The sequence below is a fragment of the Tetrapisispora phaffii genome, chromosome 6, assembly GCF_000236905.1.
Source record: "Tetrapisispora phaffii CBS 4417 chromosome 6, complete genome".
In the NCBI taxonomy this organism is placed as follows: Eukaryota; Fungi; Ascomycota; class Saccharomycetes; order Saccharomycetales; family Saccharomycetaceae; genus Tetrapisispora; species Tetrapisispora phaffii.
In genome coordinates, this window is record NC_016525.1 from 400,048 (window position 1) to 415,997 (window position 15,950).

The following is a 15,950-nucleotide window of genomic DNA, read 5'->3' on the forward strand; positions in this document are numbered from 1 at the left end:
TGTTATATATTATATGATTTATTAAACCTATGCAAATAAGAAGAATATCAATTCTCACCTAAAGATATATATTTATATATATATGTAAATATGTATCTTTAGGCACTACAAATGAAATAGACCCTACATAATGAATCTAAGAAAATACAATGCGCTGATGCTAACTCCTGCGATGGAACTGAGAAAAAAATCCCAGTTAGCCATGCGTTCTATGAAAATGAAGAATAAAAATAATGATAAAGAAGAATTTCTATTTAGAGCAAAGATAATGAATTATGATGGTCGAACAAAAATTACTTTATCCAACATATTAAAGTACTACAATATATATGAAGTTTATCAATTTTCAAAAGCATACAATGAGCGTCCTATTGCATCACCTGTCGTTACGGATGAATATGTAATATCTTTTGAAAACTACGTCATCTCTAAGCATTGTTACGAAAATATCGAATTCCTTAAAGAATCAGACTGTTTTCTACGATTCTCAGATGAAGAGCTTGAAGCTAATCAAGATTTGAAAAATGAATTGGCACAAAAATGGAATAATGTGTTTTATCCATATTTTTTCAATGAAGATTCAGATTCCGAAATAAATTTATCACCTGAACAGTTCATAATATTCAAAAACTATAAAATGCTAAACGAATTGCCCTCGAAACGAGACATCTTAAATGCAAGAAGAGAAATAATAAGAATCTTGCAAGATATCTTTAGAATGTTCAACTCCTCATTCACCACTCACCCCTAGACTAGTAAATAATAGCATTTACTATTTTTCAAACGCAATCATTAATACATCATGTCCAATGAAAAAAAAAAATTATAACTTGCATTGCCGGCATTCCTCGAAGAATATTCACTATATATACAATCCACGTATTTCCTGCATTCACGTTATTAAAAAGTAGCTGAATTTTAACTTTACCATGCATATATAGATAAAATTTATCTACATAGCACTTTTTATAATGTCTTTAATATATGTCAATATATATATATCTTTTAACTTAACCTTCTATTTTTAAAAGGTCCTTTACATTTAGATTAGATCGAAGTTATTTTTCTCATTGAACTTTTCTTGAAATCAGCTCCTAAAGCATCTAATTATTTTCGATCTTTAAACCTAACTTATGAGAGTCATTCAATTAATATTACAAACAGACACTATTAATATATTTGTTTGTGTTATCTATATAACATTTATTAAGAGAAACACTTTAATAAATGATCTATATCATAATGAGTGACCCGATTCCTATACCGGAAATCGTTCTGTGACTACGCCGGTACCGGGATTGCATGTGACATGCATAAATTGCATTAATAGTATGCAGGGGAAGTAACCACATGCCAATGCTACTCCAATTCCTTATTTCTTTACGACTTTAGAGGAAGCACTGCATTCATAACCTTCTTATGACTAACAATACTATATATTTATTATTTTTACCTAAAGTTAAGAAACCTTTACCATGAAAACCTTTTAGTATCAGTAAATATAGTTACTGACAAAACATATATAAATAGTGGTTATTATTCAATAGCATCTAGAGTTCTTATTTTTTCATTTGTCTTTGTAGATTCTTATACATTTAATATTTATTCAGCTAATAGGAATCATAAACCAATTTAGTATAAAATAGAAGAGTGTATTCTGTTTTGTTTGTAGTTTGGAATCACATACATATACATACTGTGTTAATTTGATACCTACTATATTTTCATCAGGAGATATCACGGGCGATCTAGTATATTTAACAATTATCCTTTAGCGCTCTCCAGATATTTAATTGAAAAAATTCTGATTAGTCATTCTTTACATTAATAGTGATTAATAAAATTGAGTTTAGTCATATACTTTCCAAAAGGATTTTATTTGATATTTAAGATACTGTTAAAATCTAAATCGAGCACTAGTATTTGCTATTATTCAACATATTGAAAAATAGAGTAATACTCAAATACTCGGTGTCATAAAAACAATCATTAAATTTTCAAAGGTAAAAAATCAACAACTTACTATTATCAAAGTACAAAACTTCAATAAATTAAACTCAGTGTTCTGTTTCAATAGAGTTCTCCATACATAAAACATCAACCAGCTCTAAGAATGTTTAAGCAAACGTTTGTGATTCTAGCTCATGATAGCAAATCATCGGCTAGCAAAATAATTCCCCCAGTGAAGCTAGCATATAAGAATATGCTAAAAGATCCTTCAGTTAAGTATCAACCTTTTATAAGACCAACAATGAAGGAAAGGGCTTGGCCTGACAAAACTATCAAAAAAGCACCACGTTGGCTTTCTACTGATTTAAGAGATGGTAATCAGTCGTTACCAGATCCAATGAATATTGAACAAAAAAAGGAGTACTTTCATAAATTAGTCAATATTGGTTTTAAGGAAATTGAAGTTTCCTTTCCATCAGCTTCTCAGACGGATTTTGATTTCACTAGATACGCAGTGGAAAATGCCCCTGAGGATGTTACCATTCAATGTTTAGTTCAATCTCGTGATCATCTTATCAAAAGAACAGTTGAATCTCTAACTGGTGCCAAGAGAGCTAGCATTCATACCTATCTAGCAACTAGTGATATGTTCCGTAGTATAGTTTTTGACATGTCAAAAGAAGAAGCTATCAAAAAAGCTGTCGAAGCTACTAAATTAGTCAGAAAGTTAACGAAGGATGATCCTAAACAACAGGGAACTCGTTGGTCATATCAGTTCTCTCCAGAATGTTTCAGTGATACTCCAGTTGAATTTGCTGTCGAAATTTGCGAGGCGGTGAAGGAGGCCTGGGAACCAACAGTTGAAAACCCTATCGTATTCAATCTACCAGCTACTGTAGAAGTGGCTATGCCAAATATCTATGCTGATCAAATTGAATATTTTTCAAATCATATTTCAGAGCGTGAAAAGGTTTGCATATCAACACATACACATAACGATCGTGGTTGTGGTGTTGCTGCTACTGAATTAGGTTTACTAGCCGGAGCTGATCGTGTTGAAGGTTGTATATTTGGTAACGGTGAACGTACTGGTAATGTTGACCTAGTAACCGTCGCTTTAAACATGTATACACAAGGTGTTTCTCCAAATCTGGATTTCTCTGATATTAAATCCTTAATCGAAGTTGTTGAACGTTGTAACAAGATTCCTGTCGCCGCTAGAGCTCCATATGGTGGTGATCTAGTAGTATGCGCATTCTCTGGTTCTCATCAAGATGCTATCAAGAAAGGGTTTGCTCTACAAGAAAAAAGACGTGCTGCAGGTGATAATTTCTGGAAAATCCCATACTTACCACTTGATCCTAAGGACATTGGCCGTGATTATGAAGCTGTTATCAGAGTCAATTCCCAATCCGGAAAGGGCGGTGCAGCATGGGTTATTTTAAGGGCATTAGGTTTAGATTTACCAAGAAATATGCAAATCGAATTCTCTAACATTGTCCAAGAGCATGCTGATAGTCTAGGAAAAGAACTTCAATCTGAAGAAATCACTGGCTTATTCAAGAATGTCTACAATCACAACAACGAAGTGAGCAGCTATATTTCATTATTAGATTACGATGTTAAGAAGGTGGATACTGAACGTAGAATTTTAACCGGTCAAGTTGAGATTGCTGGTCAAGTTGTTTCCATTGAAGGTACAGGTAATGGTCCAATTTCATCTCTGGTAGATGCATTATCTAACTTGTTGAACGTAAAAATTGGTGTTGCTAATTATGCTGAGCATTCTATTGGCTCTGGTTCAACTACTCGTGCTGCTTCGTATGTCCATTTAACATATAGACGCGATAGCAATAATGAAAAATCTTATCAATGGGGTGTTGGTATAAGTGAGGATGTCTCCGATGCTTCAATCAAGGCGATTTTATCAACTGTTAATAACATAATTCACTCAACAGAAATCAGTCTACCTTCTGTTTTAGAATCTAAACATGCAGGCACTGCCTAATTGATAAGATTGTTTAAGATAAAATTATTAATATTAATTCAACGATTAATCTTTGAACTGTATTCCACAAATTGGTATTGTTACCAGATCCCTTATTTATTTAATTCGTATTATATATATAGAAACTAAAAAACTTAGATTTTTTTAATTTACCAATCAATATCATATAATTCTTTTTCTTGAAAGATCAATAGGAGTTCGATTACCATAACTGTTAGGATAAGCCACCTTATAAGATATCGATGCATCATAATATTTATTATCAAGGTCATATAGTCAATCATATAGGTACTAAGACTGTTAAGCTTTACTATACAGACACATACATCTAGTTCAATGATGTGGGCATAATTGATTGAAAAAAAACGGCCTTACAAAAGAACGTAGCCCTTAAACGAAAATAAGAATTTAACATAAAAAACATTGATTAGACACAGTGGCCAGTAAATTCTTCTTACCTTGAAATTCTATTTAAGCAATTATAATTATTTAAATTGATAAATACGTGACAACTAACAACTTATTTTGAAATATCCCGATTTACGTGAACTATATAAACAAATCATTATATTGAATAAGATATGATTATTATTCTATCAACGACAGCAGATCGTCGACTAGCAATTGTATCTGAAAACCATGCTATTGTATTTAAAGCAATCAGTGAACCATCCTCAAAAAAACCTATTTGTAATATCGAACTAGCTGAAAAGAAAACCTTGAGAGGTCATGGTTTTCAAAAGTTGTCTAGTCATGAAATATTTGGGTTCATTGGTTTAATAGAAGTAAACGGTTTAATTTTTATAGGGACAATAGTTGGGAAATCAAAAGTAGCACAGCCGGTTCCAGGTGAATCAATCAATAAAATAAATTCGGTAGAATTCTATTGTTTAAATGACCCAACGTGGGATTTTACTGAATTTGATGCGAATGGATATCCGTTGAAAACTGAACAAGATTCTAGTGAAGTTCGTGAACCTATACCAAGGCATCCACTATCCGAACTAAGGAAATTACTGTCTAATGGATCTTTTTATTATAGTTCGGATTTTGATTTAACAGCTACTTTACAAAGTAGAGGTTATGGTGCACATTCATTAAGTTCTGACAAATATGAAACCGAATACATGTGGAATTACTTTTTGATGCAAGATATTATAGAATATAGAGATAGACTTGATAATATAGCCAAACAAATATTAGATGACAATGGGTTTTTGACAACAATGATATGTGGTTTTGCTGAAACATTTATAACTGCAATTGAGAAAACTAAGGTAGCCATAACTATTATTTCAAAGCAGAGTTGGAAAAGAGCTGGTACAAGATTTAATGCTCGTGGTGTTGACGATGATGCCAATGTTGCAAATTTTGTCGAGACTGAAACAGTTATGTATTCATTACACTATTGTTATTCTTTCACTCAAATTAGAGGTAGTATACCTGTGTTTTGGGAACAAGAGAATGGCATGATTAATCCAAAAGTTGAAATAAGAAGATCTATCGAAGCAACACAGCCTATATTTGACAAACATTTTGAAAATTTAAATAATAAATATGGACATGTGAATATTGTCAACTTATTGGCATATAAACCATCAGAAATCGAGTTATCAAAAAGATATCATGATCATCTAAAGAACTCAAAGAAATTTCAATTTGGTGAAGATGTCTCTTTAACTGATTTTGATTTTCATAAGGAAACATCTGGTGAAGGTTTTGCGGGTGTGAGAAAGCTTATACCATTAATTACAGAATCAATGTTGTCATTAGGCTATTTTTCATATGATATTAAAGAACAGAAAGTTCTATCGGAACAACATGGTGTTTTTAGAACCAATTGTTTAGATTGTCTTGATAGGACAAATGTTGTACAGCAAGCTATTTCTAAAGAAGGTTTCAAAATATTTTTAGAAGATTTCAGATTAAAATCTAGTAATGACGGAGTCGAAGATGAAGACGTAATGAACAAACTAAATGAATTGTGGGCGGATAATGGTGACCAGATATCACAAATATATACTGGTACAAACGCTTTAAAGTCATCGTATTCAAGAAAGGGAAAAATGTCCTTATCTGGTATTTTATCCGATGCTACCAAATCTGTTAGTAGAATATACATCAACAATTTTGTCGATACTGGTAAACAACATACTATTGATTTTTTACTAGGAAGACTACCTAATCAATTGACAGTTCAATTATTTGATCCAGTAAGTCAATATATCTCTAAAGAATTGAGCTCACAATCAGACAAATTCACTACGATAGCTAACATAGAAATCTTTGCAGGTACATTTAATGTGAGTGCTGCCACAGATAATATCGACCTTACTAAATGGCTATTCCCTGTTGGAGAAAGATTCAAACCAGATGTATTTGTATTGGGATTGCAAGAGGTTATTGAATTATCAGCGGGTTCGATATTGAATGCCGACTATACAAAGGGACATTTTTGGGAATCAATGGTTAGTAAATGTTTGAATAAATTTGGGGATAAATATTTACTTTTACGTGTTGAGCAAGTAACATCTCTATTGATCTTATTATTTGTTCATGTAGATAAAGTCCAAAACTTCAAGGAAGTCGAAGGCGCATCAAAGAAAACTGGTTTTGGTGGAATTGCTGGAAATAAAGGTGCTGTTTCTATTCGATTCAACTACGGTGATACGTCTTTTTGTTTCATCAATTCTCATTTATCAGCTGGTGATAACAATGTTGAAGATAGAAAAAATGATTATTGGAACATTTTAAATGGTATTAATTTTACACGTTCCAAAACAATTTCTGATCATGATAATATCTTTTGGTTAGGAGATTTAAATTTCAGAGTTAATCTAGACAGTGAAATAGTTAGGTACGAACTTGAAAAGAAAAAAGATGACTATATTAATGGTTTATTGAAGTATGATCAGCTTCGTCATGAAATAATGACTGGTGAAATTTTTAAAGGTTTTAAAGAAGCTCCGATTAAATTCCGCCCAACATATAAGTACGATAAAGGAACGGAAAATTATGATTCCTCAGAAAAGGCTAGAACTCCTTCCTGGACTGATAGAATTTTGTACAAAGGGGAGGATTTATCTGCATTGAGTTATAGTGATGCACTAATTTTAGATAGTGATCATCGTCCTGTATATGGTGCTTATAGAGTGATAACAAAGTTTAGTGATAATGATAAAAAGAAGGAATTAGTGAAATTATTATATACAGAATTCCAGCGAAAACATTCAGATTTGGTTTTAACCAATATATTTTCCAAATCAGACAGTGGGTTATCACTTAATTCGACGCCCGCTTCCAACGAAGACAGCAACGGCTATAATATCGAAGACTTAGATTTGAGTAGAGATTCATTCAGGACACTGATGAGTGATACAACTACTAGTAGCAAATTGAATTTACGCCCTCCACCTCCACCACTTACAGAAGATGTTTCTTCGAATTCTGATTGCAAAAGTCCAGAATCAATAGTAAAGACTATAAGTAGAACAGAATCATTAACTAATAAAGAGAGACCTTTACCACCTGGGTTTAATGATGGAATCGTATTAACCCCAGGAAAAGTGAATGAGGATGGTAATAAATAGTTCCAATATCTAAAGATTGTCTTACTACCTATAATTTATTTATTACAAGAATTACATAACATTATCTTATTTAAAGATATAAAATAAATAATGTATAAAAGGCAAAAACGGCATAGTTTTTGCATGCAGCATTTAGTTGATGAAAATAATCAATTTTTTGATTCATTTTCTTTCAATTTTTGGGTTATATTCGCCTTCAGTTCCTCAATTTGTCCCTTGATTGTATTTATACCATTCTGAATTCTATAAATCTCTTCTTGTTCCAATTGTTTGGAGAATACACAATCTTTAGTCTTATTAGATGGTAACAAATTACCTGGCTTGCTCATTAAAATCTTGAAGAAAGCTTCGTTTGGTTCATTAAAAATGATCTCATCATAAAAAGACGAACTGACTTCATTCATCTGTTCTGGTATTGGTTTTTGGTCTGTGGTAAAAATATACGGATGAAGTCTTAAATGGTGGTAAAAACTGATATTTTTTTCTCCCGATTCTTGCACAAAATAAATTTTTATATTAATCTCGAATTCACCCCAACCGGTTTCAGTCAATTCAAATGGTGGTGCCTCAACAGTTCTTATAGGATTTGGGTATGTATCATGCAGCTTAAATACGACCTTTTCAACATAATAAGAAATATCCTCATTCTGTGGTCCTCTCACAAAAATAGTCCATAAATGTGTATGCTCTGTTGGTGCATTAGGTGGTCTTACATCGCCAAACTTTTTAGCAGTATTCCCAAAAACTATTGGTCGAGTCACTGACAACGTCTTAATTCTTTTACTAACTGGAGCTGCCATTTTTTACACTTAAAATGCTATGTATACACCTGTATGATCAATAATTTACGCTTAATATTCGATTCCATTCTCTTAAACATGCAACAATTTAAATATACATTTATAAATAGTCTTCTATTTTGAATGTTGTTCACAAATTGTAAGAATGTTTTATTTTCAATTTTCTTGCAACGTTAAGTTTCACTCATAAACAAGCGCACGCAGGCTTGAAATATATTTATATTACATTGAAATCTATCTGATATTTAAATAAAAGATTTAATAGAATAAAAATAAAAATATAAAGCATACATAACAGGGAGCAACAAACATAGACTGAAACCCCATTAACAAGAAAAATGACAGTGAAAACCATATATATTGCTAGACATGGTTATAGATCGAATTGGCTCCCACAAGGCCCATATCCTCCACCTCCAACCGGTGTCGATAGTGATGTTCCGTTAGCAGAACATGGCTTAACTCAAGCCAAAGAACTAGGCCATTATATTTTGTCTCTAAACAATCAACCCGAACTTTTGTTTTCATCTCCATTTTATCGTTGTATTCAGACATCAGAGGCAATTGCTGCTTTACTTGAGCTGCCGATTTACTTAGATACAGGCATTGGAGAATGGTACAAACCTGATAGAGCTATCATCCCTGTCCCGGCCTCCTATGAGGTTCTGAGTCAGTTATTTCCAACAAAAATCAGTGATGATTGGTCTTCTACTATTTTGCCAAGTGATAAGGGTGAAACAGAGGAAGATATATTTAATAGATGTAAGACATTTTGGCCTAAATTCATTGATACTTTGGAAGATAGTTTTCCTAATATTGAAACAATCATTTTGGTCACACATGCGGCTACGAAAATAGCCCTTGGGTTATCATTACTAAAAAAGAGTTCAGCTAGAGATGCTATTGATTCTGAAGGCACCTTAATTAGAAGTGGCAGTTGTTCGCTAGATAAATACGAATTATTGGAAACTGAATATAGTAAAGATGATGATAGCACATTTGTTCTACCGTTTGAAAAGAGAACATGGAAAATTACAATGAACGGAAACACTGAATACTTAACAAAAGGTGAAGAGATGAATTGGAATTTCCAGAGCTCTTTTGAAGCCGGTTCTGATGCTGACATTAGAGCAAGAATGATGGCTGCTGCTGAAAAGGGAGAAGCACCTGATGCTTCTATAAATAATAGTCACAAAGCAGAAACAGAAACAGTTTATGTTAGTGTGGATATTCCGAGCAAAAATTACAGAAACACACATACGATTGACAGGGCAGCAACATTACAGTATTCAGGCTTAGAAGAGAATTCCCCATTATTCAAAATTGGTGACAAAATCTATGAAGGCCAGTGGAAAAAGTTAGTTGGAACAGAATTAGCTTTTCCAAATGCAGCTAAAGTAATGAACAAAAAAGTCTCGTTGGAACATACTATACCAAAACCACTTGATTTAATCAACCAAGACAATCAAACAAGTAACAATGCTTCAATTGATAATCCAGAGGAGCCAACTAGCGTTAATAGCATCGCAACAGAAAAGGACAAGAATGATGTCCATCCCGAAAAAATCTATAAAATTACTGATAGAATAATCTTATCAGAAGTAAAACCTATGTAATAGCACATCAACAGTTTATATAACATCAAATTTTCGATTGAACTTGAATACCATATAATCACATAACTGTTCCTTGATTGGGACAGCATTCATTAAGAGAGGTTTCCATTTTATATATAGCATAAATATATATCACGTGCTATAATCATATTACTCATTTTATATGTACTTTGCATGCAAACGAGCACCTCTCTATAATATGAAATTTTGGCACCTTTAACTAGTTTATTTAAATAGTTTATTGATAAAATATTGCATTGAGAAGAATCGTGTGCTTTACGAGTGCATGTATATTGCGAATTTACATTTTCAGAGAATAGTAAGGGGTGTTTGAATCAACTCTTAAACCAAACGATAGTGTTAGATCAAGAATGTTAGAGACATATTTATCCGGTTACGATGTCATTCTTGGTAGTTCATCACCTAGAAGATACGAAATTGTTCACGATAACTTAGGGCTACAAACATTCAAGGTTATAGTACCGGAATTTGAAGAAAATTTAGATAAACAAAACTATCTAAATAGACCAATTGACTACGTTCGTGATACTAGTAGATATAAAGCTGAAGGTATTTTAGATGGATTGAAAGAAGAATGTAAATTAAAGGAACATAATTCCAGTAAACCGATAATAGTAGTTTGTGCAGATACTGTGATAATTGATAAAGACAACAAGATTTATGAGAAACCTAAATCATCTGAAGATCAATTCAATAATCTTAAAAAGTATTGCTATTCAAATGAAATCTTTAGTGTTATCACTGGTGTCACATTAATCTTATTTGATCCCTACATCAGTCAACATAAAATGTTGGCATTCGATGATAAAACTGACTTATATTTCGATTCCAGTGTACCAACCGAACTAATTGACTATTATGTCAAATCTGGAGAAGGCATGAACGCTGCAGGTGGATTCAAAATCCAAGACACCAGCGGTTCATTCATAAAAAAAATCGAAGGTGATTTCTATAATGTCATCGGGTTGCCTCTTAACAAGACAGTGATGAACATTTTCAAACTAATAAACTAATACAATTACTATGCTTCATATAAGGGATATGCGTATCTTGTTTCATATATATATATTCATACATGTATTTACTCAATAGTATATATGCACATTTCTATCGGCGTTAAAATAACCCAAGAAGTGACAAAACAAGATGCCACAATCAAGAATGAAGATACTGTCTTCAAAGTGACATTTAACAATATCCACGTACGCTATGAACTTTATTTTATAATGTACATCATAAATTTCATTAACATCGAAATAGTTATTGATCACATGACTATTCGGCATTTTTCGGAGAAAACAATCCCCTTTGGATATACGCTCTATTCACTGCAACATCGAAATTTAGAAAATCGTAATTATTCAAATCAGCATCTCACCACAACAGTTTCTTAGGATTAGTTAAAGATTTTTTTATCGCTAGTTTTCAGATTACTTAAGCCGGCAGTTGAACGAAAGCGCAATGAAAAAAGTAGAAGAAAATGAACTTTTGATGATTTTTAACTTTTCGAATGGCATCAATGGGACGTTGGTTAAGAAAAGAAGTGAGAACACGGGCTTGTTTTTTTCGAAATTTGTTTTATTGTGAATATAAAAAAAGAAAGAAAAAACAAAATTTGTTTTTTCTTTTATTTCTTCTCACGCTAACAATATGTGCACTGGTTGATGTTATAATACCAAGAACTTAAACGAAAGTAAACTTGTTTTTAAAAGAAAACACCGTAGTACAATTGTTATACTTTAATGATCCAAAACTTCGAACTACTGACTGCAGTATATATTCATAGTGGGTTAAGTCGACAAAGTTAACTTAACAAATGATATGATATCTGGAAATTTTATCGCATTTATGAAATTGTGCATCGGGTTGGAAACGAAATTGATAGCAGTGATATCAATTATTAAACGGAAAGCAATGATAAGTTCTATGTAGCAACAATTGAGTTTTGCGATATTGTAGAGAGATATGCGTAGTTTGGGCTACAAAAACTGTGAAATTATACATGGTAAGGTAGAGAGAGATGTGTAAATTTTATTTTGCAGGTGATATTTCGGGTTTGAAGAAGTAAGAGTTATTGAAAATTCAAAAATTGAAAATATCTATTGGAAATGTAACAGATTTTGTTCGACATTTTCTTAAAGGCTTGTTTTGTTATTTTCTTTATATTCCCAGTCAGGTTACTTCTTTCTCTCATAAGACATAATATTTCAAAAAATTTCTTCAGTGTAATTATATATATGTATGTATATATAAACTGTTTGAATTTCATCTTGAACAAGTTGGAAAGATCTCATCTCCTATCTTTTATTTTTCTTAAGTTGTATTGTTCTGATTGTAGTTTATATACAGTTTTTCTCCGTATTAGACAAATACCAATAGCCACAAAAGCAACAAAAATAAAACAATACGACATGTCTAAGATCTACACTTACGAAGAAATTGCTGAACACAACACTACCGAATCCTCTTGGATTGTCATCGAAGGTAAAGTTTACAATGTTACCAAGTTTTTAGACGAACATCCAGGTGGTGATGAAATCATTTTTGATTTAGCCGGTACTGATGCTACTGAAAATTTTGAAGATATTGGTCACTCTGACCAAGCTTTAAAGGTCTTGAAGACTTTATACATTGGTGATGTCGACAAGAACAGTAAGCCAATTGCCGTCAAGAAGACTGTTAACGATCATGCTGAATCCGGTGAACCATGGCAAGGTAATGCTAACATCGTCATGGTTTTAGCAGCTATCTTCTTCTATGTTGCATACCAATGGGGTAACAAATAAGTTTGATATCATTTGACCTCAAAATCTGTATCATATTAAACAAATAAAAAACGATATCAACACACCATATCCAAAGTAATTAATTAATTAATTACCTTCTATCCTAATGTTTCCAATTCAAATTAGTAATTCATTTAATAATTTATAAAAAGGAATTATTTATTTATTACAATGCATATATACATATACATAAATATATTTTTATGAATAATAATATTTATTTTTCATCTACACCTAATAATTATTCTATAATATATCTCATAAGCATATATATATAATTATAATTACGTGGTTCTCTTTTTTTGTTTTTTAGGTCAGGGATCTACAGAACCTAATGAGTAAGACTTATTAGCCAATACACTCTTCGTATTTTTAATATAGACAGTAAAAAGGTCAATAAAAGACTACTTCAACAAAAAAAGGATACCGTCATTTTTTAGACATAGGGAGGGAATAATTTGATAGCAGAGATAGTGTTTTACATATTACTCATGGCATTATTTGCGTATCTTAAAACATTACTTGACCACAGATCCTAGCATCTAATAATCGAACCAAATTGGTATATTCTTAGTAATGTAACCATGCTTGCTTTGCTGGATATGCTGATATTTCCTAAAGTGAATATGATTTTTCGGCTATATACGGCTACAGACACTAACAGATCTCATTTTAAAATGTAGGTCATTCTTCGAGCTTAAGCGCAAGCATAATCGATATCTGCCAAGTTCCGTTCGAAAACGTTACGGAAGGGAACAATCCCATTAGGTTTAGTATTACAAAAGCGACCTTTTGTAATCCGAGATGTGATATCGTTTCTATAAACAGAAGCTAGTACAGTTTAACCTAGCACTCCCTGAGTGAACAAACAACAACGGCTTTATTTTATTATATGATTGAAACTGATTACCCCATACTCCAAATAATTCCCCGCTATTATATTTGACCAAAAAGTAGATAGATATAACTCCGTTTGTGTTCCAATTGGGAAATCTTAGGGAGATATTACAAAATTTCCGTTTATTGATCAGTTCAACTATTCTATTATCGGAAAGTAATAATGACATAATTATATTCTAACATAATAAAACAATTCCTTTCTATCTGTTAAATACTTGGAGTCAATACGTAGTCTTCTATAGGGATGCAGGATTTTTAAATTAATATTAGTAGTCTCATCGAATATGCATTGCTCGACTCTATTTTCATAAAAATGCTCGGAAACCATTTAATCATACATTTCAATGCGCTATAAAGCTAGTATCAATCACAGAGAAGCAAATTATTGAAGTTTTGATTGCTTAAATGTACAATAATGAATGATCTGTGATAAGGCAACCAATTAAATTGGCCATAAAATTAATGAAATCCGAAAAATAAAGATATGACAGGGAAGTGAAATTCGTCCAGGCTGCATTTTTACCGTGGAATAACAGACATACAAAAAAAGCTCTGGATTAACTTTTCCCCTTATGCGTTTATACAACTTTTTAAATCTGACAAAAAAGTTGAATTGCCTCCATGTGTGAGGAAAATGTTTCATTTAAGATTAGATTGATTTTAGAATAGTGTTGTTGTACGCCATTTTGTAACCTCTTCCTCTTTTGTTTCCACATACAAAGTGGGAGCTATTTTGCAATTTGGCAATAGTGAAAATGTGGACAAGCTCTTTGTATGCTTCTTCATATTGTAAGTTATTCTAAGAGCCAACGAGGAAGCAGAGCAGCACAGTGCTCTAAATTACCCCCTACTTTAACTGCGCCGTTCGATTATTACTGGAATCTCTAAAATACTTTAGGGAGATATACTATAAGTAGTATAAAAGGACGCAACAATTAGTGCTCATTTGTAGTCATGCCTCATGTCCACTTTCGGTTTCTCAATCAGGTTGTTTGTTCATAAAATGCTTGAGTAATGGTGATGTAATGATTCCTGGTCATTTCGCTTCACATCCGTCCGATAATAGCATGTATGCGCTTTATCTACCGCCTTACCTTTGTCTTCGGTTATTGTTTGTTTTTATTTTTATATATACCCAATTTTCCCATCACTCCAAACTTGCATTACGGTATACACTAAACAAAGTATAAACCCCCCTCTTTTGTTGAAAAAAAGTCCTTTTTTTTAATTTTTTATGTTTCGGTTTTTTATTACTGAGAAAGCGTTTTCATGCGTATTGTTGTCAGCAATAGTTTATATGCATTTAATTTCATGCAGACGTTCATTCATTTGGTAAAACAATCGTTTACATTGCCTTCACTCCAAATTTAATGGAGAAAACAAAAGAAGGGATACTGGGTAGAAAAAGATGATTACTTTATTTCCGAATTAGGGCTGCTATCTTTATTAATATGTCGTACGCTTATTTAAGTTTGTAATAGTAGTTTCTATTGAAAAGCTTTCGGAATAGGATATATCTCTCGCATTTTTTCGTATTGATTTCGGAATCTGTATCTGAGTCTGAATCTGAGTCCATGTGCACTACTTCTTCGGAGATTCATTAGTTAAACTAAGTTTAAATTAATTTCGTTCGAAATGTTCTGTTTTTTTTTCCAAATTTATATATTTTTGCAGGTAAGTAGGTCTTCGAAGTTCTTAAGGTCAGATGGGAAACCTTTCACCTAGAGACTACCCTGATAAATCTCAATCCTACCTCGCGCGTGAGCGGGTGTGAAGGATACCGGACTACATCATTTATGCGAAGACGGTTTTTGGAATGTTTAGAATAAAGAAATGGTTAATTAAAAATTAAATTACTTTCGAAAATTGAATTTACTCACTATCTTTATTATCAATTTAGTTTAATTTAATCTTAATGTAGGGGTTTCCTACAGGTTTATTACTTAATAAAATATATAATTTCACTAGTTGTAGGTTCGATTGTTAAACTTTGAACCTTTTTTCTTAAATTTTTTATTTTTTTTAATTTCGAAATAATTAAAATTAAACAATCCCATAATTTGTTTAACCACAATTACCAATCTCACTCTGTATGCTTTATTTAGGCATGTCCTGATGCATCCATGCATATGTCTTATATTTCGTCTCTTCTTTTCTCTTTATCTTTTTAGTTTCTCGACTAGTTTTTACCGACAAAATATATTTCTATCATCTTGCAAGGTACAGACACTCTCACTTGATATTATCGTTATTACTGTATTATCAATAGAATTAAATTT

The 15,950-nt window shown here is 32.1% G+C and overlaps 7 protein-coding genes across 7 annotated transcripts; 6 read left to right on the forward strand and 1 right to left on the reverse strand.

The window, feature by feature from the left end:
* Positions 1-130: 130 nt before the first annotated feature.
* Positions 131-751, forward strand: TPHA0F01730 (uncharacterized protein; the record flags this gene model as incomplete). The annotated part of the gene is made up of 1 exon (XM_003686043.1): positions 131-751. One exon carries the CDS (start codon positions 131-133, stop codon positions 749-751), a length of 621 nt encoding a protein of 206 aa, XP_003686091.1.
* Positions 752-2,113: 1,362 nt separating this feature from the next.
* On the forward strand, positions 2,114-3,958 carry TPHA0F01740 (uncharacterized protein; the record flags this gene model as incomplete). Its single annotated transcript, XM_003686044.1, has 1 exon — positions 2,114-3,958. The coding sequence occupies one exon, from the start codon at positions 2,114-2,116 to the stop codon at positions 3,956-3,958; it is 1,845 nt and encodes a 614-aa protein (XP_003686092.1).
* A 581-nt stretch (positions 3,959-4,539) lies between these two features.
* TPHA0F01750 (uncharacterized protein) lies at positions 4,540-7,548 on the forward strand (the record flags this gene model as incomplete). Its single annotated transcript, XM_003686045.1, has 1 exon — positions 4,540-7,548. One exon carries the CDS (start codon positions 4,540-4,542, stop codon positions 7,546-7,548), a length of 3,009 nt encoding a protein of 1,002 aa, XP_003686093.1.
* A 149-nt stretch (positions 7,549-7,697) lies between these two features.
* Positions 7,698-8,348, reverse strand: YAF9 (YEATS domain-containing protein YAF9; the record flags this gene model as incomplete). The annotated part of the gene is made up of 1 exon (XM_003686046.1): positions 7,698-8,348. The coding sequence occupies one exon, from the start codon at positions 8,346-8,348 to the stop codon at positions 7,698-7,700; it is 651 nt and encodes a 216-aa protein (XP_003686094.1).
* A 338-nt stretch (positions 8,349-8,686) lies between these two features.
* On the forward strand, positions 8,687-9,964 carry TPHA0F01770 (uncharacterized protein; the record flags this gene model as incomplete). The annotated part of the gene is made up of 1 exon (XM_003686047.1): positions 8,687-9,964. One exon carries the CDS (start codon positions 8,687-8,689, stop codon positions 9,962-9,964), a length of 1,278 nt encoding a protein of 425 aa, XP_003686095.1.
* A 371-nt stretch (positions 9,965-10,335) lies between these two features.
* TPHA0F01780 (nucleotide diphosphatase) lies at positions 10,336-10,998 on the forward strand (the record flags this gene model as incomplete). Its single annotated transcript, XM_003686048.1, has 1 exon — positions 10,336-10,998. One exon carries the CDS (start codon positions 10,336-10,338, stop codon positions 10,996-10,998), a length of 663 nt encoding a protein of 220 aa, XP_003686096.1.
* A 1,224-nt stretch (positions 10,999-12,222) lies between these two features.
* CYB5 (Cyb5p) lies at positions 12,223-12,771 on the forward strand (the record flags this gene model as incomplete). Its single annotated transcript, XM_003686049.1, has 1 exon — positions 12,223-12,771. The coding sequence occupies one exon, from the start codon at positions 12,223-12,225 to the stop codon at positions 12,769-12,771; it is 549 nt and encodes a 182-aa protein (XP_003686097.1).
* Between the last annotated feature and the right edge of the window lie 3,179 nt (positions 12,772-15,950).